The 26,862-nt window shown below is 38.4% G+C and overlaps 1 protein-coding gene across 2 annotated transcripts; it reads right to left on the bottom strand.

The window, feature by feature from the left end:
• Positions 1–4,944: 4,944 nt before the first annotated feature.
• C1D (C1D nuclear receptor corepressor) lies at positions 4,945–17,709 on the bottom strand. Of its 2 annotated transcripts, none has more exons than XM_002199832.6 (5): positions 17,555–17,709; positions 10,224–10,370; positions 8,866–8,932; positions 8,319–8,374; positions 4,945–5,489 (listed from the first exon to the last, which is right to left on the bottom strand). In XM_002199832.6, the coding sequence occupies exons 2-5, from the start codon at positions 10,368–10,370 to the stop codon at positions 5,313–5,315; spliced, it is 447 nt and encodes a 148-aa protein (XP_002199868.1). In that variant the 5' UTR covers positions 17,555–17,709; the 3' UTR covers positions 4,945–5,312. The 2 variants fall into 2 exon arrangements, with proteins under 2 accessions (XP_002199868.1, XP_030125101.1); XM_030269241.4 differs by lacking the exons at positions 4,945–5,489; positions 17,555–17,709 and adding exons at positions 7,450–7,648; positions 12,208–12,317.
• Between the last annotated feature and the right edge of the window lie 9,153 nt (positions 17,710–26,862).

Raw genomic sequence — 26,862 nt, 5'->3', positions numbered from 1 at the left:
TTGTGGCCTCAGAACTGTGCTGGGAGCTTCTCATGCACTGCAAAACCAGAACACAAGCAGAGTAAGGGCTGCAGTACCTGCAGTTTGTGAGGTTCCCCAGAGCCCATATCTGGATACATTTTCACTGAGATAACTTTTCTTTTTAATCTCCTAACAACGCATTTCTAATTTTTATCTCAGTGAAGAAGAGTTACAAGCTTTAGGAAAACATAGCTGGAAATTTTAAGCTGACATTCCAATGTGGCCTGTACTTTACACACCATGTTCTTCAACAACTGTAAGAATTACTTAACCTTTCTGGTTTTTGGGGAATTCACTCATGGCAGAGACCAAACATGAAAAAGTCCAATACAAGTAGTTAAAAACTGGCAAAATTACAGATATCAGGGAACATATCACCATAAGAAGTTGAGGCACTGTGTGGGAGTATGAATAGTAAGCCCTGTATATAATAAAAGGTGAAAAAAGCTTAACAAATACTGTCAAAGCAGGGAGGGAGTAGACTTTAACAGACAAATTTCACTGGAAGTAAATATCTTAGTGCTGGTTTTGTTACATAAAGACATTCATACCTACATAAAGCCAAATTCTCAGTTCTTTTGTACTGGATTTTTGCTACTGTGACCTTAATGAAATCAAGAGCTAAACTGACTTAAAGCAAAGATAATTAAGTTTGTGATTTTATACAGAGTCTCCAACAACAGCATTTCAGTAACATGCACTTTGTGTTGTTGAACACTGAACTTCCTGCCAACCAAGAGATCTGTAACACACAGGTGGATGTGTAATGTGCACATCCTCAGACAGCAGCACCCCGTGTGATTCACTTCCTTAAGGAATCACCCTCTCCATGGAAACTTCACAGGAGAAAACCTGTTTTGTCTTGTCTGTGAGTTGGGGAGTAGGTCTCTCAGCCCAGGGCAACAAATTAAAAAGATTGTTTATGCTATCCAACTTGTCAGTGTTTGTTACTAGGCATTTCTCCTTCTCACCTTTCAACAATGGGGACAGGAATTTTGTTACTTTAAACAATAACTCATTTGTTCCCATGGGGGCAAAAAACACTCAGGTGACAACGCAACAAAAAGGCATTCTAGAAAACAAATGCTACACCATATTCATGGAAATATCCATATCACATGAGAGAATATCAAAGACTACTTTTTCACTTGCAGAACTCAGCAGCTGCTCGTTTATTTTAACAGATTTGGCTGGTAAACATCAGCTAAGGATTTAGCCCTAGAATTAGTACTTTAATAAAGTACATTTGCAACCACATTGGAGTTTTACTTCTTTTCTGTCTATTCTGGATCATTGTTATGCAGGATAGAGCACCGTAAATCACTTAAAAATCAGTTTGTGGTTCATGTACTCTTTGGATATGCTCTCTAGGTACCTTTGATACCAAGACTGTCTTGATGTAAAGTTGGAACAATATAGAGCTGAATTAAATCCACTTTCTATCAGTTCGACTTTAAATTTGTCCATGGATTGTGTCCACACTAGACTCAGAAGAAGCCTCTTGGCAATTCTGAATTATCATACCGAATTGCTTCCATCAATTTGCTGGGGCTGCCAGGTTGAAATGATAGATGTCAAGGCAACCCTACACTGAAAAGCAAAAGATAGCCTCTTAAATGTTCCATTTATACAGCTTTTTATTCACAGTCAAATTTAGTATCCCTTCTGAAATATATCACTTTACAAATTGATACCATGCCATTACAAGATTTCCATGCCATATTCACTCAGCTTAGTAGTAAAAACAAGCTTTTGCTCTTTACCCTTTGGTACAGCTGATGAAAACGGTGCAGTTCAAGGTCTGCTTCTTAGATCACCAGCATTAAATATTCCATAGATCTCTAATCTTCTGCTACAGGAAAGGTTAAAAGTCAGCAAAAAGATACACTGTTGGTTTTATCAATAAAATATCACAAGTGTATCCCACTGGAAAGCAGAAATTAAAGAAAAAAGCACCCAAACAACCACTTACATTAAGATGCTAAGAGTGCTCTGCAAAACAAAAACATTCAAGTGGACTTTCTGAAACTTTGAGTAAGAAATATTACTCAAAGCAGGTTAGGAGAAAGAAAATTACACTGTTCCACTGCAGAAACAAATGCATTTTTTAACAAATATGTATCGTGATTCTAAAATGACAAATTCTATTTATTTTCTGTAACTGATGTAGCTTAACACCTTTTTTTTTTTAGTCATTAGCAAGTGAATGTCTAAGAAACATAAACAATAATGCTCTGTTTTGACATCTTTATATGTATGTCATTTACTATGAAAACTAGCATTTCCCTCTATATTTGTCATATTCCCAGCCCGCAGATAAAAAATAAAAACTGAGTACCAGTCTACCCTCTTAAACCCAAGAAAGTTCCTAATCCTGAGATAATTTTGTTTGTTTAGCTTTTATTAATCCAGATAAATACGTCTGAGGAGATTTTCAATATAACAACAACACTGACAGTTTTTGACAAAGCTTTATGCTAGCACTGATTTTCAAGGCCAGGAAAAATGACTTAATAAAAAACAAACTCTAAGGAATGCAGTTCTCCAGTAATAAAAATACTGAAGGAATAGAAATGAGCCTTATTGATATGTTGACTTCCCAAGTCATATGGCAAGCATTTTTAAGGCTGGAAATTTAAGCCACAGTAAACTCTCTGTCAGAGAAATGTTTTCTAGGAGTAGATCTGTGGAAACTTCACACAGCTCAGAGAATACCTTGTTTCTCGTGTCAGGTAGTCATTTTGTTACAGTAAAAATCTCCTTAATGCCTAGGATAGTTAATGCCAAATTGCTATTTTTATGCAGTTATTTGCCACTAACACAAATGGGATTTAACATCCTGAGCTGCATTTTCATTTCTCTTCTGAAATATATTTTTGTGAACTTGGAAAATTCCTCGTGCAACCTCATACCAAATTCAAGTCCCAGCTGCTAACTTCACATGCTCTCACCAACCTCACCACTTCCTTGGTGCAAAGAGTGGAAAGCAAGAAAAGTTCCAAGAATTCATTAAATCTCTGAATCAAAACAAAATCTTTAACAAAGTAATCACTTCAAGGATATAAAAACCACTTAGCATTCATAATCATGATTTCAAGCTTCTTTCAAATAGTGCTGATAGTGAATAATAAGCACAGGGTGAGGATTCTTAGTTTGTGAGGTATTTGTCTGGGTTGGGTTGTGTCAGAAAACCAAAGCTGCAATCCACACCATTAACATGATGCAAGGCTTAAAAAAATTCACAAAATTGCACATGCTATATCTACTTAAACTGCCCTACTACAAATGTCAAATACCTGCATATAATTAATTATGCCAGATGGACTTCTACCTCAGTAAGTCTCAGCTAATAGCCTTGCATTACTCTTGTTTAAACATTTACCAATGAAACCTGTGTACTTTACTGGACAATGAATTATGATCCTTTCCAGAAATTATCCTTTTAAAACAAAACCTGTAATTGAAGCTTAAGAGGAAAATCTCGTAATGGAAATGTCCTCCAATCCCCATTTAATTAACAGCACTGCACATAAGTACAAGCTGAGCTACTAATTTCCTCAAGACAATGCCTCTCAAAGCAGAAGATGTTATCTCCCAGAAAATTTCTATTTTAAAGTGCTCTGGTTTGTGCTACTTCAAACCACTTCTATCCTCCAAACGTCTTCCCCACTAGTCCAAAGAACACCTGACCTTTTTTCTTTTTTTTTAGATTGGTGGGTTTGAGATTAACATTTTGAACCTCACCAAAACAAAGCAAACAAACAAAAAAAAACCCAACAAAACACAACTCTCCCAACTCCCCTATTTTTTTTTTTTTGGACTCCCAGGTCCAACAGCTCCTTCATTTGACACAACCATAACATAACCTGAAGAAATAAAACACTGTTGTTTATCTTTTTATAGGCCTTTGACATGTATACTCACATAAGCAGTCCTGTGGATTTGAGGCAGCAAGGTTAGGTACCCACATCTAAATTGTTCTCTGGTTCGATGGATTGATGGCATTGCTATTTACCTGAAGAGTTTATTGTAAACAAGAATATGTAAATTCATACCAGTCACTAAAAAAGTTTCTAGACATGTAATGAGTTTAGTAAGCTTGACAATGCATTGAATTTTTCCTTTAAAATGTGTATTTTTAGGTAATAATTAGGGAAAAACCTTCATTTTAATACCTAATTCAGTTCAGTTCACACTCTGCATTGCCTGCTGCAGCACAATGCCAAGGACAGCAACCATCCACTGAACATCATTCAGCTTGCAATACTAGAGCTTTGTTCTTATCATTTAGTCTTTCACTGGACTGCTACCCATACTGCATTTTTTTTTTTTTTTGAGCCAAATCATCTATTTTTTCCTTCATAATTCTTAATTCCTCGCTAATTGTTCAATAGCTTTTGGGCAGATAATTGAGCTTTGCATTGCAAAATATTGAAACCTAAACCCACCTAACACTCCATCCTTCCTAAATAATTAATCTTCACATTTTGAGGAAAAGTACAGTATTTCCAAGATGAAGCAGCACTTTTTATTGCACCAGAGGATGCTTTCTCTAATGAAGATTTGAGAAACACCAATAGATGGCCACACTCCTACCAGTGCAGAGCATCAGCACTAAGGGATGAGCACTGCAGCCAAAATTCCATCAAGATCCTGCATTTGCTGTTTCCTAATAGCCATCCCCAGGCTGCTCTGTTTTTTTGGACCCTACAAACTGCCCTTGGGGGAATATCTAACTTTTCCACTGACTAGACACAGTGTTTGTCTGTGGCCCTTGAAGCCCTGCTTTCTCAGAGGCAAGAAAGGAAAGGAATATTGCACACTTTCAAGTTGAAAAGAGTTTAAAACAGTGAATAAACCTTACCAAACTCTACAAATATGGCATTTCACACAATGCTCCTTCCATGAACACCACAGACTGGATAGCAATGTTTGAAACTTTTTAATATTGAGGAGATTGAGGACATATAAAAAAGTACCAATAAATCATTTAAAAAAATTAATTCATAGGCATTATAAACAAAACATCACTAGTATTTATTACCAACAAGTATATGTCAGGTCGTTATAACTTGAGTAATAAAATGTCCAATGTGCATCAAATGGCACTTTTAGATACACATTAAATGTGATCACCTCAGTAACAAGTGTTCTGGACAAAACACAATCCTGTAAAATTTTTAAGTATAAATTAATCTGTTATACAGCACTTCTATGAGATGCATGCAGTATGCAAAACATTTCCAAGTAAGTTCTAGGTGTCTGCAATTCTTATGGGGGGAAAAAAGGATTTAGTCCCTCTGTTGCTTTTTTCCTTTAGCAGAAGTTTTGGAAGTATGTTCCTTTTCTGCATTTGGTTCCCAGAGTGCATTTTTTACAAATCTAGAAGCAGCTCCTTTATCGAGTTTGGATGCCTTTTTCTTGTCTGCTATTTCTTTGACCTTGTTCATATATGTTCTTATTCTCTCCTAGGGAGAAAAGAAAAAAGGAAAAGTATTTCAAACCATTCTCCCAAGATTACTGCTAAAATGAATCAATGAGCACAAGTTCTCCACACTGTACACTTCTAGAACTGTAACACTGAGAAGAATAGTATTACTTAAATAAATATACCAGGCTATTTGCAATCTTGAGACTTCCCTTTAGCATATTTTCCATCACAGGTACCTACCACACCATCTGCATGACACCCACTGTAACAGGAACACAAAGTCCTACAGAGTTGCAGACTCTGCACCTTATTTGCAAAGATATGGGAACTGTTCTTGCAAGCAAAGTTAGAAAATAAAATACTGAACTCAGTTTGGAGTTTGACTTACATAAAGATGCCAAAATAATATTTAGGTATTTGATACATTTATGGATGCATTATGCTGCCTGACTACTGTCCACCAAAAAAAAAAAAAAAAAATCAGCAAGTCCAAGAAAAGCTAAAAAGTCATCTTAGACAAAATCAAAGATGGCACAAGCATCACACATGCAACTACCCAGAAATCTAGGGCTTAAGTTCCTGAAATGGTCAAGGGGCTTATCAAAGAACTTATTTAGGGCAGCCTGATGAATTTCCAGCCATATCAGAAGTTCATTTTATGGCCATAAATAACAACACAGGCCTATTTCCAGGGAAAAGGCACACTTACTTGAAAAATCTTAGCCTACCAGTTATTTGGAGTTTATGGTGGTTTGTTTTTTTTTGTTTTTTTACCAAACCATGACTTGGAGTCGGCCCCACAGAACTATACCCACCCCCAGCTTAACAATCTCATTTATGTGCCTACTTGTCCTCATCTGCTCCTGCAACAAATGAAGAAAATTACTTTGAGAGGGTACTAAGCAGCTTTAAGATGGGATTCTACCTCTGATAAGTGCCTGCTTCTCTTTACTGACGAGGGAATATGCTCACAGTAACTCTGCAAAATATTTAACAATTTGGTTTACAGATTTCAGGTCTACATATTTAGCCTAATATGGCCTTAACTGTAGGGCCTTTGGGTGTTACTGTCACACAAACAACAGTAATATATATATATATACACATATATTTAGTGCCCTGCCTGATACCTGAACTATGAAACGTGGATTAACAGAACACACGTGGATACTGCTAAAATAAATTTTGATATGTAACCCACACATTTCTCACACAGCCATTGCTACCTCTTTGAATCTGGAACAAAAGTTACAGGACTTACACTACAGAACTGATTTTCAACTCTTCAGTGATCATTATAAGCAACTGTCAAAAACTTGGCCACTCTTTCTGTATCAAAAACACAGCTTTAACAAGGAGGGCTTTACAGGGTCTGAAACCATGATCAGCTGTAATACTTCTTTGGTGACTGAGATGGCTAATGAGAACAGATGGCAAGCCTAATGTATTAACATGGGAAAAAGGAGCTGGAAAATGTCAACTTGACAAAAGAAATGAATTCTGATAGTCTGAGTGTGAGTTTTATTAATACAGTTTGAATACCTGCATGTACACAAGGAGAGCAATCCTACAAACAAAATAATCATGACAGAACAGTCTTTTTTAATTCCCTTTCCACATGAATAAGAACATCACAATGCCTCTGGAAGGAAGAAATGTGCATTCATGTGCAGCCTTGATACTTGCAAAAGGAAAAGAGACCTGAGTAACAATCAGCTATGAAAATATTCACTCTTCAGAGTTAAAACAGCAGTTGTGAAGCAAAATACAACACAAAATATCCACAGCACAAGAGAAAAAAGTTCTTAGCATCACTAAATGAACACGATATTCAGATACTATATAATATAGGAGGAACAAAGTAAAACTGACAGAAAGCTCATGAAGTATTAACTGATGCATTTTTTAATATGATACAGTCTAGACTACTGAAAAGCTCACAAAATTAAAAATACAAGTATTCTTGTTATTCAGGCTAGCTTTCTGCATTTTTTAGTCCTCTCTCTCATTCCACTGATTATGTAAGGATTACATTTAAGCTTAGTATTTTACATCTGCTGAGATTAAATATTTTCATTTATTCAGGAATTAAAATGAGTAGTGAGAAATTTTGATTTCGGTTTTTTCTTCAGGCTAAATGATTCGGTTTTTTAAGTCAGCAGAATTTTCAAGGCCTTCTGTACTGTAGTCATGCATCTAAATGGAATATAAAGACAAAACTAAAGATTTATTATAGGTCGTAAATATGTCACTAATGCAGAATTACTGGACAATACACATACAACTGGTGCCAAAAAAGCTTTTAGCTTTGTTGCTGAACTGGATTCTTTACTGCTGAGAAAATGAATTAATGGAGGGCTTGGAAGGGGGAGGGGGCACTTTCCCGTCTTCGCTAGTAAATCAACCACACTGTACTTTTAAAGTCATAGAAAGTAAGAAAAGGCAGCCTCAAAGATTAACATGATTCCAAGTATTTATAAGAAAAAAAAAATGCCATACTGGAAGTTATAAATTATTATCAGGCCTGTAACATTTTTCCATTTAACAGATATAAGTGAAAAGCTGCTCTGCACAGAATCCAATTCTCAGCCAAAGGTGGAAAAAAATGAAAAGATTATATCATTCATCATCCTTTTCTAATTTCAGCAGATTCTACAACTTTACTTTAAACAGTACTGTTTAAAAGTAAAAAAAATTACTTTCTTAATTTAGAGGCAGGGCATATAAATAGTTACATAACACCATGCAGCATATGCATGCCATTAGAGCAATGTATCATTTTTAAATGTAGATATAAACATTTTTAAACTTCTATTTGGTCTAACCATCCTGCACAAGTAGGAGACATCCAGTGTAAGCAACTCACCAGTTCTTGTTTCACTGGATGTTCTTTTGGATTGATTCCTTGGGTAGCCAAGTATACTACAAGAAAAACACAAGATTGTTTTGAAACTGAAGACTGTCTATGACTGAGGACCCTATCAGTCACATAGGAAAACCAAACCTTCCACACAAAATCATTAATAAGAATTGTTAACTGCGTCATTAAGTATTTGAAAAACTATTATTATTAAATAATGCAGCTAAAATACCCCCAGCAACTAAAATGGTTAAAAGTTAACAACTAAAAATTGTTAAACTTTCAATCCTTTAAAGAACAGAAAAGGTTGCCACAAAGGAACCAGAAACATACTTACAGATGTACAAAATTGGCTTTTCTAAATTTAGATTTTTGATTTGGAATTTCAGCATCATTTACCCTATGGATGATATTAATGTGGGTCCTCAGGGACCCACTAAAAACAAGTTTTTAGTTACTTGGCTATGAGATATGATTATTTATTGTTTTTGGTTGTCTAGGTGTTCGAATGGTAATCACAAATACTACGTTTTCCTTTCTACCACATACTTACCCCAGAACATAGAATTTAATGTGTACACCGAAACCAAATCCAGCTTTGCTTGCTCAAGAGGATCTAACTAGAATTAAAAAAAAAAAAATAATATTTGAAGATTTTTAAGCAAGATATGCACAGATTCTGGTAATGTGCACATTTTATAATTGCAAATCTAGCAATAAAAGAATACACACTGAAGGAGCACATTTCTGCATCACAAGTTCAGTGAGACTATGTTTATGCCTTATTTCCATGCCATCACAAGACCATTCATTCTCTCCTCTCCGAGTGTTCATGTAATTCTCCCAGTCTGAAGTTAAATGCCACAGTCCCATACATCCAAAAGCCCAATCCCTTAGCATGTAGCTCTTGGACTACTGCTCCCTTAGTCAGAAATTAAGTCCTCGTTTTTCCACAGAAACTTAATTCCAAATAGCTGTTGCTATCAATGGAAGGAAAAGTTTAAAAGTTGCTGAAACACAAACGTCAATATACAATCAATTAATGTTAACACTATACATGGCAGACTGTGTCTCCAATGCATGTCAGAATACTCATGGATATAAAGCAAAGGACGTATAAAGCTAATGAAAGGGGTTTTGTTTCCCTTGACTGTCAAAGTCAATTTATTATTTTAGTCCTACACGACTTCCAGAAACTCCGATAACATCATTCTGCAGCTCACTAGTTCTAACATGGATACTGTCAAAAGATCTGTGTTGTCAAGACTGTTTTCTTCATAATTTATTTGTGTAAGAAATCCCCACAGGATAAAGAAGTTCCCTCATGTGCTGCCTTTTTCTTGCCCTACAGAAAGAAATTACACGTTAGGCTTTAAATGTTACAAGACAAAAGATGCTTCTATGAAATTCTCAGGCACTACCTTCCTCTGATAAAAAGCCACATTTTGCAGATTTATAGCACAGCTAGAGGAGACAGCCCAGGTTCTGCAAGTCCAGACTTCTGGAATCAGATCAATTCTCACTTCTGCCAGTTCCCATCTTGCTGGGTACACCAGTTCCATTCAGTTTGTTGTGAAGAAGTCTCAGACAAAAATGTGAGTGACCTCTCCATTATGGACAAGCATGTTAAGGAAGGTCAGGAATAAGCTGTAATGTTCCCTGAGCTAAATGTCTCACTGGTGAAGTTATCACTTACCAGCTTGGAAGAGCATGTGTTGCATTGTTGAGCCTGTAAGACCATCTGGACATCTTAGAAATATAAGAATTTAACAATAGGTGACAAGTGTAGGAGTGTCATTTTTGTTATTTCTCTGTGCAGTGGCTGGCCTAACCGACCCCTTTATTTCAATTCAGGCTCTCAAGTATTTGTGTATTAATAAGAAAAAGAGTTGCAAAAGGAAGGTAATTTACCTTTTGCAAAAGCTCATTCCTAGAAACTGACATCATTGTCTTCAGCATCTCATCTACAGAACCAAGAGACTTCTCAAATGCTGTGAGATAATCATGAATTTCAGTGGGGTATTCTTCCATGTTGTTATCATCTTCTGACATTTCCATCTGGAAAGTGGAAACAAAAATAATAATCCTTTTCATTAAGTACCTACAGACTGTAGGCATTTAAAAGACTGTAATTTACAACACAAAGCATTAGCATTCATTCATTAAACATTATAAGAAATGCCTACGTGTGAAGAGTTCTAGCAGATAATGCCAGCAGCAACACAGTTAAAGGTCCTTCAATTTCAGGGATATCTCCTAATTCCTGTATAAAATGGCAAGAAGGAGCATTACAATTTACATGACTTTAGTACCTATTCTTGCAATAGTCCTAAAACAGTATTTAGCTTTTATGATCTGTAATAGAAAGAAATTATTTGCATGTTTAAAAGAAGTGCTCTATAAATCACAGTGTAGTAAAGAGCTACACCAAGTAGCAAGCAGGACACCAGGAAAAACAAAACCAAAACTAACTAACCAAAAAAAAACCCAAACCACAAACCAAACCAATGGGGATACAGCTTCAGTCTGTCTTAGGAAGAGACATTACTTCAGCACCAGTTATGTCATGGTCAGTTCATTTATGTCATGGTTAGTTCACAAAAAATTATTCTTGTGAACCCTGTATCTAGCTTTCTGAAGTCCCTATGGGGTATTATAATCCCCAATACAACTCTACCTGTAACAAAGCTGAGTTGATTTTGGGATTTCAGAAAACTCTTGCAATCCTGTCAACAGATCAGTGCACAGCAACTGGGAAATAAGATGTGCAAACTCCCAAAGCACCCCTTTTTTATTCCCAGAATTCACAGTACCATGGTATGGCCACTGCCAAGCCATCTGACTGCTGGTTTATAATCAGTATCTTTAATTCCTCTCAAATCATAAATCGTGTATTATCTTGGGGAGTTAATGTTACTTACAGATATGTTATTTTCTACAATTTCTACTGAGCAACAAGTTTTCGAATGTTCTAAGGAAAGAGGAAAAGAAATATGTAATTTTCCTGCCTATTTGGTGAGCTGCATCAAGAGCAGTGGGAGCACCTGGATCACTGCAGACTTTTCTTCTTAGAATCAGTGTGACAATCCCACTCTCCAGGTGCTGAGTACAGAGGGAGGGAACAGAAACTGGAGAGACTGAACTTTATCTATGAACACCAAGCCACACCAGTCAGTACAAAGAGCTGTCACATCACCACAGTTGGTTTTAGATAATGATTTGATCTTTCCCTGGCAAGAGCATGAGATGTGTCAGAAAGGTTTATTTTTATTTATATTGTCTCTTGGGGGTCAAAAAGGAAGATGATTGGGAGAAAAAACTGTGGAGCTACTCAAGTTTGTCTGCAACTTCAGTTTTAACCCCACCATGTGATTTCAGAAATATGATCAGGCAGTTAACAAGCCCAGTTTTGCTGCTATTGTTTGCACAGTTAAGAATTATAATCCTACTCAGCTGCATGACTGCTCATCTTGGTCAGAGCTGGTTCTCACAGTGAGTACAGAATCACAATGCCAACCATGCTAAAGGTCCCCTCCCCACCCCAGCATGTAACCCACACACCACATACTGAAGTATTGCTTCTGTAAGCTGTGGCAAACCCAAGGAAGAAAGCTGAGCTGGATCCACAAAATGCTGCCCACAAAAAGGCAAAATACCAATAAAATTATTTCTGACATTCACAATAACACTGTTTGTGTTTCGTTCTACCCTCCTGGCCACCTGCTTTATAATCTGCCATGTTAGATTGATTAAAAGGGTTCAGAAAAAATGTTTGTTGTTAACTTTTGTTCATATAATACAGCATTTAAAACCCCTCAAAACTACAAAAGAAACTAGATTTTCATGGTCATTAATACAGCCAAGTTTGGTTAGAAGGTGTCTGTCCTACACTTACACAAACAGGGAGAGGTAATCCAATCCAGCAATCACCTACAGATGTCTCCATCACTGCAGTACTTAATTGCTATGGTCTTGATTTGATAGGCAGGCATGAACATCCTGATAAGCTCCAACACCTCCCTCTCCCTTAATCAGTGTATCCAGCACCAGCAAGAATAAAAAAGAGAAGTAACAAAAACCTGTAGCAAGTGTGTGTTACCAAAATTAATTGCAGCTGGTTTACAAAAGCAGTGACCACAGACCAGCTGTCCCTCTGTGGAGATTGAGAGAGAACCAGAGCCCAGCCCAGCCAGAATCTCACCATATCTCTGCCCTTCCCAAAAAAAAGCCCCTCAGGTAAGAAAGCAGCCAGCTGCACCCTACCCCCAACTTGGCCATTATTGTCTCTTACATCAAATGGGAACAAAATTCCATGAAAGATAAAAGAAAGAAAAGGAAAAATCTTAACCTCCAACTTCAAAGGAACAAGGTTGCCCTTTAGCCTGTGTACAGAACCCTTCACTTCTAAGTGTGCTGCTTCTGCGTGGGAGTGGGAAGAAATTATTAAACTTGTGTTTTTTGTTCACTTCAACAGAACTAGCAAGTTCCTACTCTTGCTGTGTAGGGACCTCTGTCTTTTCATTACACTGTTGTTTCAGCATAACTAATCTCTAAGCAGAATATATGTGCCAACAACGAGGCAAAAGTCAACAGCCTAAAATAATTCTGGTAACCTTAACAAGAGCAAACTACATTAGAAAACATGTACACCAGAAACTCCACAAAGCTGTTTCTGCCAAAATCAACGCATGGGTTGTGTACTCACACCTGCACAATGACAGAGCCAAGGATAGTAGGGAACTCCATGACTCTCTAAATATACCCAAAAGCTATACTGCCCTCAGTAGTTATGTTTCAGTTATTAAATAACTAACAAAATTTTCCTCAAAGTTCTTCAAGTGTTTCTTTTTGCAAAAACTTAAGTCAGTCCCAGAAGACAATATTAATTAGACAGGTTTTCTGATTTGAATTTATTGACTTCCAACCAGCTTTTATTTGGCACTGAGTTCTCACTTTGAAAATTAAGGATAGTATTAATATTCAAGTAAGAGAAGTAATGAAAAATTCTAGCTAGGTAAGTAATGCGAAAAATGGGGAATTATAAAGGAAATAAGATAGAATTTTCATTATCAAGCAGTAAGACCTATGATGCACAACACATAACCTGTGGTTGTGTTACAATAGTAATACTTTAAAAGATATTAGATTTTGAGAATGCAAAGAAAGGTTCATAACTCATAAACATAAAATACAAAAGAAATGGACTACTTTGATTAAGGACACCGAGGCAAAAAAACTGTGATGAAAAATGTTGTACAATTTCCTAACACCAACTTACCAGAAACAAACTTCCCTTTTAATAACCCTGAGCTGCCACGTAATTTTTGGGGAAAAAAAAAAAAAAAAAAAAAAAAAAAAGAATATGTATTTGATTAAGAAAAGGACTTTAGATTGCAAAAGTAAACAATTTTCATAAGAAAATTTATGCATTGCATTTAGGTCTGTTTAAAAAGTGTTTATTAGTGTCCATAGGTGTAAAATTTCTGAATATTCTGAAATTTCTGAATAAAATTTCATTTATTCAGAAAGATGACTGCATTTTCTGCTTAGAACACATGGAACACCTTGTTCTCTTTGCAGTCCACATATCAATATACTATAGACCAAAGCAGGTAATACAAAACTGCAAAAAAGTAGGGAAATATCAGACATTATTAATGAACCACAGAGAAGAGATAAATATGAAAAGGAGAAAGAGAAGATATGTCATCTTCTGCAGACTTTATAAAAACAGCTACACAGGTGACAATCAAAAGCAGTTTGCTGCAGTGTTAACATGGCTATTGATCTAAGATACAACCAAGTTAAATGCCATATGAAGGTATTTTAAATAAAAACAGAATACAGATGGTTGTGGACAATACTACTGGCAAAATTAGCTATATTTATCTTCCAGGATAAAGACGAGAAGAACTACAGACCCCTTTTAAGAAAAGCACACCCAGGAAAAAGAAAAACTGCAGTCAACTTTCAGGTGGCTTTTATGAATAATCTTTTAATATATCCAGAGGTGGTTTAACACAAGCCTTCAAAAGCAATTGCCAGCTGGCTTAAAAAGCAAAACCAAACTTCCCTTCCTGCTCACACCCTGTTCTTCCCCCAGCAAAGCCCCGTCATACTGAAGGATATAAACTCTAATTAGGCCAGAAGTACCTCCATGAGAGATTTTGCTGAAGATACATTGTGAAATTAGTGGAAGCTACATGCATCTTTCATCATGGCAATAGGAAACTACTTAAGCAGAAATGAAAAATGCTCAATGTTAGCATCATGCGCGTGGTTTTCAATTGGAATTAAAGCTGCAAGTTCAGGATAAAAATGGTGTATTTGAAATATTTTGTAACATGCAAACAGCAGACAAAAAGCGATTTAGCATTCTGGTAATATTGCAATTCACATATCATGATAATTCTTGCATATTTCTTAAGCATTAAAAGGTCTTTTCTTCATACTTTGCTCAGCTCATACTAAGCTTAGCTCAGCTTTATTTCTTCAGATTTTTCACCTAATAAAAATCAGATTAGGTAATTAGATTATTTCTTCTTTTCATGGATATTTACTGATTGCATAGAGGAAAAAATAATTAGAGAAAACAAAACCAAACCCAAAACCTTTTGGTTAGGACACATAAAACTGCTCTCAAAATCAAAATAAACACATGAACATCATCAATATGACAAACCATCTCTGTCAGCTGCTGAAAACTGGCACTGTCCTACCTGCTGTGAGTCCTGACTGACAGCCTGCAGTGAGTGCAGCTGATGTGCAAGTGCAGCAAAGTGTAACTTCTGCTCTAACACTGCAGGTCACTGCTGTGGCTGTAGGGCAACAGAACAACCAGCATCCGAAATTTAAATTTATGTGCCATAATTTGTACTATGGCTCCAAAAAATCCTGCACAGAGCCATCCTACAAAACAGCTCATACCTATCAATCTCTTGCTGATGCCACTGAGTCACTTCAGCTTCAGAGGATTTGTGAAGTTTATTCTCATCTGTTTTAAAAAGATCTTAAAATTTTAAGGGAGAGAATAGTATTATAGGCTCATTTACAATTCAGCTAATAAAGGCTGAAGGATTTCCCATGGGAAAACAGCTTGGATTAAACATCCCTCATTCACCACAGCCCCATCTACATCCACTGATGTAAACTTTCAACTCCATCTCCATCATAAAACACTTTTGCTCTCTGTAATCAACTGTCTCAAATGACACATCTTGGATGACACAGTGGTTTCTTTTTCTGAACAAATCCAATATAACCTGCCTCTTGTTCAGCTCCAACCCATCAGTACACCCAGCAGAAGTACAATAATAAAAACAGCTTTCTTCAGGTATGTGCAGAACACTTCTTCATGAGAGGTTTTCATAAAAGCTCCCGCACTAAGATATGCTGCCACACTTCAAGTTCACTCTGATACTAAATGTGTGCCTCTAAACTGGTCTTTAAAACATATACTTTTCTTGGCACTGAACCTACCAGGAACTTCTTGTGCAGCAAAAGATTGTCTCCTGTGACAAATCAGTTTACAAACAGTGGGGACAACAATCAATACTGAATGCTTCTGTCCTACCAAATTTGCAGCAAACTGGAAACGACCTGCCTGCAGTTTGCACCTCATGTATACTTGTAAACTATGGAGAGTTTACTACTTCTAAAACCTGCTTCCACACAGCACTGATATCAGCACCATGAATATGAATATCCAGAATTAAAGCCAAGAGGTTTTTCCAATCCTTTTGAACTGCTGACCTAGTTTCCTTTAGCCACCAGTTCCACAATACATGAAAAAGCACTTCCCTTTACTGGAGTGCAATTTTCTGTATTTGTTATTTGTGTAGTGGCTCTGTGTACCATTTTGAATAGAAATTCAAAAGTATTTTTGGCTGGTTTTTATTTGGCTGTGCTAACTATTACTTTTATTTGGCTGTTCACTATTAGAAGCATGTATACCCATATTTTGGTTCAATATATTGCAGTAATTGTGGGATGTTTGTGTTCTTAGCATCAATTTTACTGATGCTGGAGAAAACCATCTACCTAGAGCTATGGTGGCCAGTCCATTCCAGTGTACTGTTTATTTATTTAGAGGAAAAGCAATGAAAAAACAATGCTAAAAATCTTAAGCCACTTCAAAGAGAAAGGCATTTATCATAAAGGTTTGTGTGACTTGTGCACTGCTTTTCTGACATGAAGCCCGAAAATTCTACCAATTACTTTCAAGTTTCTCACACTCTGGAGAAGAGCCTTGGGTTGAGTGTTTTCTCATTTCTTTACCAATGGTCATACTACCACAGGATTAGCAATATCCAGGTATTTTAGATTTGAAGTGGTGTTTTATACCTTTAAAACCAAGAAATGTGCCAGACACATGTCAATGTTGAGTCTAAAATCCAATTCTTCCATTTTTGTTTGTCTCAGAAATGAGGCCTTTTAATCTTCATCATCTAAAGTTTTATTTGCTAGTGGAAGTCCATTCCTCGATATTTTATGTGTAATGTTAGAAAGTTATGCTCTATTAATTCTCTTAAGTAGTGTGTTAAATGTAGCTTTAAGTTACAACATAATGTTAAAAATAGAAACTCTACAATATAAGATTTGTTACAAACTCGAGCAAGAAGATGAAATAATGAAGACACTCTTCACACAGAGATGCCAGCGAAGGGGACCCATAAAAAGTTACAGCCTCCTTATCAGGAAAAAAACAAACATTCTTCCACCTCCTCTCCATCTCTTTAAAACCACCAAGATTAAAGAGAAGACGTTAACAAAAACCAAAAAAGTTCTTAATTTACAAAAAAAATTATGCATCATGTATGAGATATATAAATATACAGCAAGCTATTAAGGTTATTCCTTTGATCACAAAGAATGGTTTTCATAACTTAATGTCCGAGAGCATCCGGACGTCGGTAATAACTTCCCTTTTATTGCTTTGTAATTGTCCTAACTCTAATTTTATTAGCCTAATTGTATTACTACTTTTGTAACAATTTTATTATTATTATTAAACTTCCAAAATCTTAAAAAACCGAGCGATCGGCGTTTTTCACGCGTTGGCTCACAAGGCGTTAGAAGGGACCTCAGAGACGCTCCGGTTCCAATGCCCCGCCATGGGCAGGGACACCTTCCACAAGAGCAGAGCCACATCCAGCCTGGCCTTGAACATTCCCAGGGAGGCACAGCCGCCCTGCCTCCCGCTTCCCAAGGGCTCGGGAAAGGCCTGAAGCCACGGGGCTTACCTGGGGAGGGTGGCCGAGCACCGTGTGGGGATCCCGGGCACGGCGATGAGCGGGAGCGGGGCGGGAGCCGCGGCGCTGACGTGAGGGAGCGGAGGCGGAAAGGGCGGGCCGGGAACCGGCCGTGAGGGGAAGCTCGGGAGGAAGGGAGCCGGGAGATACGGCCAGCAAACAGCAGGATTTTGTTAGGAAATCATCAGAGGAGCTGGTGAGAAGTAAGTCCCTGACGTGCACAAAAGGAAGAGAGAATTAAAAGGGGAAGAGAGAGAAAGAGAGAGAGAAAAAGAGAGGGAAAGAGAAAGGGATCCAGCTGATGTTCAGGGCAGGGATACCTTTTTATGGATGGTTTCCTATTGTAAATGCAGGCGAACCCAGTGGGAAGAAATGACCATGTCTGACTCAATTCAGAAGGCTGAATGATTTCTTTATTATAACTATGCTAAAATACATTAATATACTATATAAAAGAAACTACATACTACTTTCTCTGACTCTAACTCTTAACACAACTCGTGACCCTCTCTGAGAGCCCAGCCCCAGTGGGGTTGCATTGGCCATCAGGCTCAAACAATCCTCACCAGAATCAAACCAAGCACTCACCCCAGGTAAACAATTCTCCAAACACATTCCACATAGGAAAAACAAGGAGCAGAAATAGAAATTGTTTTCTCTTTCATTTGTCTCTGTGCACCTCTATGAAAAATCCTGAGAGGGAGAGAAATGTGCTCGCCACAGTTTCCCTGCCCTGAGGGCTCGTTTCTCTGTATATAAATTAGTTTTCATGCACTGTCTGTTCTGTCAAGGGTCTGGAACGGCCTTGGATCACTCCTACAGCCCATGCCCATGTCCTGGCCTCAGTCCTGTGCCTGCACTGTGGGTTTGTTGTGCTTATCTCCAAGAATTTAAGCAAGTATGGTTGTCCAAGAAAAGTGGTGCCCTACCTCCTCATAGCCCCCTTCTCCAGTCACAATTTATTCTTCTTCACAGTGTGTTATTACCAACTCTCTTTTGGTATTAAAGAATTCTTGTCTGATGGGATTCCTGTCTGATTCATTGGCTCCACAGCCATGCAGTTATCGGTGTTTGAGGCCCTTATCTTCTGGGATTCTACAGTGAGGAGGGAGATGCTCTTGTGAAAAATGTATATTTTATGACTGGCTTTTCGCAAATATTACAATGAATATTATATGTGTAATGTTAGAAAGTTATGCTGTATTAATTATCTTAAGTAGTGTGTTAAATATAGTTTTAGGTTCCAACATAATGTTAAAATAGAGACTATGTATGTGGGGGGAGTTTTTTTTAGGAATGAGATACTCACTTCAAGGAACACCTAAATCTTCCAAAGGAGAGGAATTTATGGCTTCTTATCAGAAGAAGATAATTTCTTCAGGCCTTGCTCAGACTCAAAGATGCCATGGGGATTAAAGGAAACAGTTGACATACAACAGACAGAGTTTCTTGTTTTAAATAGAATGTATAGATAACCATGAGGGATTTATGAATATGCAACAAGTGTATTGTTTTAAGGGTGATTCCTTTGTTCACAAATGCTTTTCATGACTTAGTGTCCGAGAGTATCCGGATGTCCATAATTCTTTGCTTTTTATTGTCTTGAATTGTCCTAACTCTAAACTTTACTACTCTAATTGTATTGTTATTTTTATAACCATTTTATTATTATTAAACTTTTAAAATTTTAAAAACCAGTGGAAGGCGTCCCTGCCCATGGCAGGGGATTGGAACTAGAGGATCTCTAAGGTCCCTTCCAACCCAAGCCATTCTAGGATCCTGTACGATTTCAGCAAATAAATCTGGGTTCAAAATGCAGTGGATTAATATTTCTTCACTGCAAAAACTCACTGACTGGAAGACTGTACCAACACATCTGTGGCTTCCAAAGATAAGATCCACATTTTACAGGTTTACATTCTCCTAAACAGTAAAGCAGAAGTCAGTATCTGCATCAACAGTATTGGCATTACTTGCCAAAGACCTCTTTTTGCCTCCTGCTCATAAATCTCATCTGAAGCTTATTGTAACTCAGGTTTTGCAGCCTATCCCCTCCAAGATAAGATCACTGGAGTCCTTCATCAGAGTTGAAGAGGAAAGTAGAGTTGTATCTCTAGGGGAAGCAGGAGTAGAACTTGGGCATTTTACCTAGTTTCAGTGCACCTCCCTGCACCTTTAGTACTTTTAAAAATACCACAAAAGTGAGCTTCCATTTAATAAGCTGGTTTACATCATCTAAGTGCTATACTGTGTCAAATCTAATTAGATCAGTGTGTGCTGCAAATAAGAGTCTTTCTCCCTAGTCCCAGCTGGAAGCATATCCAAAGATCTTCAGATGACGTTGTTACTTGTTTGCATCTTGTCTCCTTTTCCTGCAGGAGATTTGAAGGTTTATCTCTTCAGTTTCAAAAGTGGCTGCAAATTAATTAAAACTTGGGTTTTATGAGTATTATAAATGCAGCAAACACAGGGATTATTTAAGAGCCTGTCAGCCATATCTGGGACACATACAGGTGGTAAAAACACTGGGGTAGAGAATGGTATCCCTACTGTGTGCTAATATTTTGGTGTAATAATAACATTTTTCACTGCATTTTCCTAGACATTTATTACTTTCAGAAAACACAGTCTTAATTATTTTCTCATGTTCATTTTTACTAGTACAAGTACAAAATTATGCACTGTAAATAAAAGGGAATTTAGGAGAGTTTTCTTTTCAAAATGTTCAGAAATGGAACAGTCTGAAGGGTAACAGAGAGTTAGCAAGACCAGCACTCCTAAATAGAATAATAGTTTGCTATTCTACTATGCCAAATGTTTACAAGGAGGTCAGAACACTTAACATATGTTTAGTTCATTCTTAGCTCAGTATTCACATGTCACAGACCAGGAAATACAGAGAGGGGATTTGACTGATAGACTAATTGATTTACCAAATGTTAGGTAGAAATTGCTGCCAGTCTTATTTCCTAAACCCAATATTTTGTTTCAATTACAGGATCAAAGGAAAATGCAACACTTGCTGATCAATGTTCAGATTCAGCCAGCTCTGTTTGTAGAAGACTGTAACCATGTAGAGCATTAATGCAGTACAGATTGTGCTCCCTATTCCTTGGTCATACAGTGTGGCTCTGTCTCCTTCTACTGGTTTATATTTGTTGTAGATTTGCTCCTTCTGGCGCTGGACTACTACAGATTTATATTTTGTTAGTTAACTGGAGTTCCTACACTGAGTGCCAAGTCTTGGAATTTCTCAAGCCAATTCACTCAGGAGGTTATTAGGCATAAAAGCATTCATTTTCTGCTTAAAATGGCTGCACTGTCTGTTTGGTTTTCAGGAGCAGAGAGTGAGGAGTTAAGAATTCACATTTATCCCAGCCAAAATCTGAGATACAGCTCATATAATTCAAATGGTTTATGCTGGTGCCACTCTGAAAAAATATTATTATTTTATATGTGGATATCTATAGACAAGTCTATCCACAAAAAGCTCTACTGGCATCTGGTACTTAATGGAAACCATTTCATTTGAGAGGCCTATGAATGATTATTGATTTTTCTCTATCATTCCCAAAACAACAGCAAACAATCCGGAATATTTTTGCTGAAATAGTCAAAGTGACATAACATAATTATTGCATTATTATGATGCATCTCATCCACTGTACCTACAACATCATGATTCCTGCCAAGTCAATGTTCTTTGTGGAGCAAAGTGGGGGCCAAATCCTGTAGTCTTGGCCTCTTTGGAATCATTATACAGCCTGGGTCATGCAAAACACCAAAAAAACTACAGACCAGCTGTGGCTACTCCATCTCCCTGAAACAGCACCACTGAAAAAGCTCTGGGACACATCACACAGAATACAATGTAAATTAAAAAATATAGCCTAGATTCATCTGCTGTGAATATAACAAAGATGAAGCTACTTGTAACAAAAGGGTTAATAAACCATTGGCAGGATAAAAATGCAGACTCTAAAATCAGACCAAAAGTCTGGCAAGCAGACCAGTCTGGGAGATGTTCGTGTGTGTAGTACACATGTGTCTGAAGGGCACCTTGGGCCTTTTGGAATAGGCATTTTGTTTTTTTTTTTGTGAGGCCCATTTCTTGGCAGTGTAATCTAATGAATTTGCAATCTAATTTCTTTGCAGCGCAATTTAATGAATCTGCAGTCCCATGTGTGGGCAGACTGCAAGTTACCAGGAGAGGGTGTAGCAGGAATAAACTGAAGCACAAACATCCATCTGCCAGGACTGCCCGATGTGCACTTGTTCCTTGGTGGAGGAAGGGCGAGTACCCAATGTTTCCTCTGGTAAATCAGAAGACAGACATTCCTAAAAGGACAGTGACAGGCAGCTGCCTGGCTCAGTGCCCTTTATATGGGAATTTATGTCTCTGCCTGAATTCTGCTGAGACCAGATGTATGCAGGGAGGGAGGGCAGGGATAGAGATTTTACAGTGATTTATTACAATGCAGATGGTGAGACCAGAAAGAGATCGAGGTATCTATCTGGCTGCCAGTTGTGTTTTCCTTACTTGCTAGATGGGGTTAGAAGGGGAAGAGAGTCTTGAGGCTGACCCACATTTTCATCAACTAAAAATCCTATAGTAGTGATGTTAGCACAGTGGAAAAGAAACGTAACCCCCAAAATTTTCCATGTTCTGTTACACTTTGCTGAACTTAGGGACAGCGTATGTGGCAGTCTGAGCCCAAGTGAACTTAGACTCACCTTTCAGTTAAAATGCTCTGGAAGTGCCTTTTTTTTCTGCACTCAGATTAAATTAGAATGGCTTTAAACTGACTAAACACAGACTCCTTTCTCTTTTGAAAACATAGGATTTCTAATCAAAATACAGATGCAAAAGTACACAGAAAGAGGGAAACTGAGATTGATGTATCTTTGGTTTAGGGAGGAAAAATAATATAATTCAATAAGACTAGCTTAAGCCCTCTAATTACAGCTTTTTTAGCATAACAGATAGGGAGTATGAGATCTACACTGAGATAGTCATAGTTGGTACAGATCAAAAGAGCTTGTGTTCATGCCAACTAGATTAAATGACAGGATGTGGTGAAGTACTGGGTTACTTTACATACAAAGCCTTTTTTATTGAATGTATATATATTAGGTGAAATGCATTTATAAATGGAAACTGTAGAAATAAATTGAAAGCTGTGTATCATGTGTAGAATATTTGTTCTGATACTAGTCCAAGATTGTATTTCTTCCAAATTAGTATGTAAAAATGTAATTTTTTTACAGCTATCTTTTACTAAGATTGGAAGTAAATTGTATTAGAAATTTAGGTTTATTTTTATATGCATTAGCATTCCACCTGTCTCACTTGTTAGCTTCTTTGCCTAAATTCAATAAAATAATATATTTTATACTCTGTTTTAGCAGAAAGCCTAAGACAACTTTAGGATTAAATTAAACTTAGGACCCAAATTGTAGTTGTCATTTTAAAGTGGTTTTCAATATTTATTTACCTACACATGCCCCCTGAAGAAGCAGGATAGAAGTCTTTGGCCTGACCAAGTGTGGCTGCTGTTAGGTTCCTTATGCACTCTGCAACAGCAGGATGTGGGAGGAAGGGAATGCAGATGTCAGGAAGGGAAAACTGCTGGATATAAAGATGCCACAGGCCTGTGCCATCACACTCTTCTGCAAGGCAGGAGTGTCTGTCCCTCACGTCTGCTGAACAGGCCACCAAGTCCTGCCTGGTTGAGCTGTGCTAGAAAGGAACAAGGAGGGTTTCTGGCATCTCTGCAGGAAGGCTGCTGACCTAAAAATGAAATGTTTAGCATGAGAGGCAACTGAACTGGTTTCATTAGCTGCATCTACCTGAAATAAAACCCAGTGGTGGTGGGTTTTACTGTAAGTAGACGCTCCAAAAGCAGCAGGGACTTAGGGAGTTAAGCAGGAATTTACTTGAAGAGTAATTTCAGCTGCAAAGCTGTAACAACCAGGCTAATAGTAAGCAACTGATGCAATGAACAGGCTGAGCTACTATTCTGATCCACTGCCATGTGAAAAGGTCCCATCATGTCTCAATTGCTGTGCAGTTCTGTGGTTCTGGTTCCTCTGGCTTCAGGGAATGTTTTCAATGTTTTATAACCTTAAAATCACAAGCAGCCTAGGAGAGCTTGCTTGTACTTATTTATGCTGCTGATGGACTTTGCATAGTGATGAAAAATATTCAGCTTCACTGCCGTGCTGAAGAACCATATAATCATACCATTGTTTAGGAAGGAATCCTTAGGAAAGATCATCAAGTTAAGCCAGCCCACCACTAAACCATGTTTCTAAGTGCCACATCTACATGGTTTTAAACTTTTAAAAACCACTAGGGATGGTGACATCACCCCTTCCTTGGGCAGGCTTTTCCAAAACTTGCTTACCGTGTATTCACCACAGTGAAGAAAGTTTTCCAACTATCCAGTCTGAATCTTCCCTGGCACAAGTTGAGGCCATTTCCTTCTCCTGTTGCTTGTTACCTAGAAGATGCCAGCCCTCATCTGGCTACAACCTCCTTTCAGAGCAATAAGTTCTCCCTTGAGCCTTCTTTTCTCTCTTCTCTGGGGCTAGACAACTCCAGCTCCTTCAGCTACTCCTTGTAAGACTTGTGGTCTTCTACTCAGGACTGAGGCAAACAAGGCAGTAAATACCTCAGCCTTTACCTTCATCTTTTGTCACTGTGTTTCCTCTGGCATCCAATAAAGGATGGATATTCTCCTGAGCCCTCCATTTGTTGCTAATGTATTTAAGAAGATTTTTTTTTTATTGTGTGGCAGTTGACAGGTTAAGTTCTATCTGGGCTTTGGCCCTTCTAATTTTCTCCCTCCATAAAACTTCATGACAGTCTTGTCCTGAGTTTCCTGCCCCTTCTGCCACAGGTCATAAACTCTCTTTTTTTCCGAAGTTCCAGCCAACACTCTCTGTTCAGCTGCACACTTAGAAACCTGCACAGCTCTTTCCTCTCTGCTGTATTTCTAGAAGACATCCTGTAAGTTGAAGTCCCCCTCAAGAACAAGGACTAGCAATTGTGAAATTCTCAACTGCGTATAGAGTCTTTCATCTGCCTCTTCACTGTGGATGGATGATCTCTTAACAGATTCCCACCAGGTTATCTGACTTGTTGCTCTGCCCCCCTCATTTTCACCTATAAAGGCGAAATGTCATATATATATAATGTATAAACCCTTCTGTCACCGTCATTAAGCTCTAGACAATCAAAACACTCCTTAACATACATGGCTACCCCAGAAGGAAGTCAGGGTGTGAAGCAGAGGTTGTCAGCCTTGGGTGGCCTCTTGCACATTGACAAGAGTGGAAAGAGCCGTGGTTCTGGGAAGGGAACCCCAATCCATACATTCTGCACAGGCTATTTTTACTGCCAGGCATAACAGAAGAGGGAACTTAAATGTGCCCTTAAATGGTTTTGCACCTCAGCTCCCTCTGCGAATCCCCAGACATGGAGATGGTGACAGGAGATATAACTAAGATTGCAGAGGAGTACAGGCAGGAGAGGGGGAGATCTCTTGGAAAGAGAGAAAAGTACTCTTTGAAGAGAAATCTGTCCCAGAGACTGTAGCTGTACTAAGGTAAACAGCGGTGGGTTCACTTTTTGGCTCAGAGACTGACTGATAAAATGTGGGACCAAACTGTGACACTGAGCTAGTCTCCAAAGCAGGGCTGCCACACACATACTGCCTATTAGAAGCACCTCCTGCTCATGCTGCACTCCTGAATCACACCAGCAAAGTATTGGGTCAGTTGGCCCAGATCAACCATTTAAGAATGCAACACTGGAGAACACTACTGGGAAGAGATGCCCTGCTGTGATCACCTCTCCTGCAGGATCCTGCAAAACTTCCACAACAATTTCCTTGGTGGTTGGTGGCTGAGGAGGAGACAGACCAGAATGTGGGGCAGCTACTCAGTGCCCTTGAGACTCTGGATACTCTTGAGGCCATCAGGAAACACTAATCCAGTTCCAGTGTCCTCTGGGGGTCAATGCTGTTCAACTCCCGAGGCAGGCTGTGCTGTGGGAAGCAGGTCCTCCCAAAAAGGCCAGAAGTAATAGAAACATTTCACAGCCAAGGCTAGAACTGGTCACCATCACCAAGTCACTGAATAGCTCTGGGCCAGATCCACAGAAACTCCATCTGGTCCTTCCTCTGGGCTGAACCTGCCCTGCCAGAGGCAGCCCCACAGCCATGCCTGGCACTGCACTCCGGGTGATACAGCTCTTGGCTCCTGCCTGAGGCAACAGCTGCCCTTGCCCAATCTACTGGGACTTGGGTTTGCTGCTGCAAAATATTTTGCATGTATAAAGGCTTTAAATACAGGCTAGACATACAGACTGTGATCTGGACATTTCTGAGGAGTGGGCAGTCCTGTTTGAAGTGAATGCTACTGAAAACTCGACACTAATAGCATCACGAACAAGAAAATGCAGGATTAATAATGGGGTAAAAAAAAGCAGTAAATCAATGTATTTTCCTGGCATTTTGTCAATACCAACTTTAGACAACTTCATTACAGAGTTGAATATGCAGGCCACAAGCCTCTTACTTACAGATCAGACAGCTTAACCAAAAATCCCTCTCTGCTATCAAACCTATTTGAAAGGAATAATTTGGGGAAGATGAGCTGAACTGCATTGACAAGCTGTGTCTGCTGTCTCTGAAGGAATCACTGAAGACCACGTCTTCCCTTTTCTGTGCAATTCCCCATCTTCCTTCTTTTACCAATTCCACGATGTCCCTAACAGAATCAGTGGTTGTGCAGAGGTGAGAGCACAGCATTGTAGCTTCCCATACAGAGCTACAATTTGCCTTACATTGCTTAAAATTTGGTCCATGGCATGCCTCAGCTGTATTACCTTTTGTTTTGTGAGGAAAATTATATATTGTATGCAAATACTGACTCCATGCAGAGAAACCTTGGAGGGTTGTAATCTCCAAGGACCTGTACAAATGGTGAAATTCAAAAGAACTAAACTGGTGTGAAACAAAAGACCCAAACCTGATTGTTGGGGATTGGAGCAGCACCTTGTTAAAAAAAACACAAGCCAAAAAAACCCATGTAACATGTCCCTGCACATGGGCTGCAGCCATGCCTGTAAACAGATTTGTTTCCTTCCATGAGCACACAGGGATGGTTTGCACAGGAAACAAGCAAGAGCTGCCAGGCAGCTCCACTTGTTCAATGCAGTCCCTCCAAATTTGGGAGCACATTCCATTCCCTGGCCTGGGCGAGGCAGGGGTTTTCCAGAGCACTCCTCGAGC

This window comes from Taeniopygia guttata, chromosome 3 (genome assembly GCF_048771995.1).
Source record: "Taeniopygia guttata chromosome 3, bTaeGut7.mat, whole genome shotgun sequence".
NCBI lineage: Eukaryota > Metazoa > Chordata > Aves > Passeriformes > Estrildidae > Taeniopygia > Taeniopygia guttata.
This window is presented reverse-complemented; position numbering and strand designations above follow the sequence as displayed.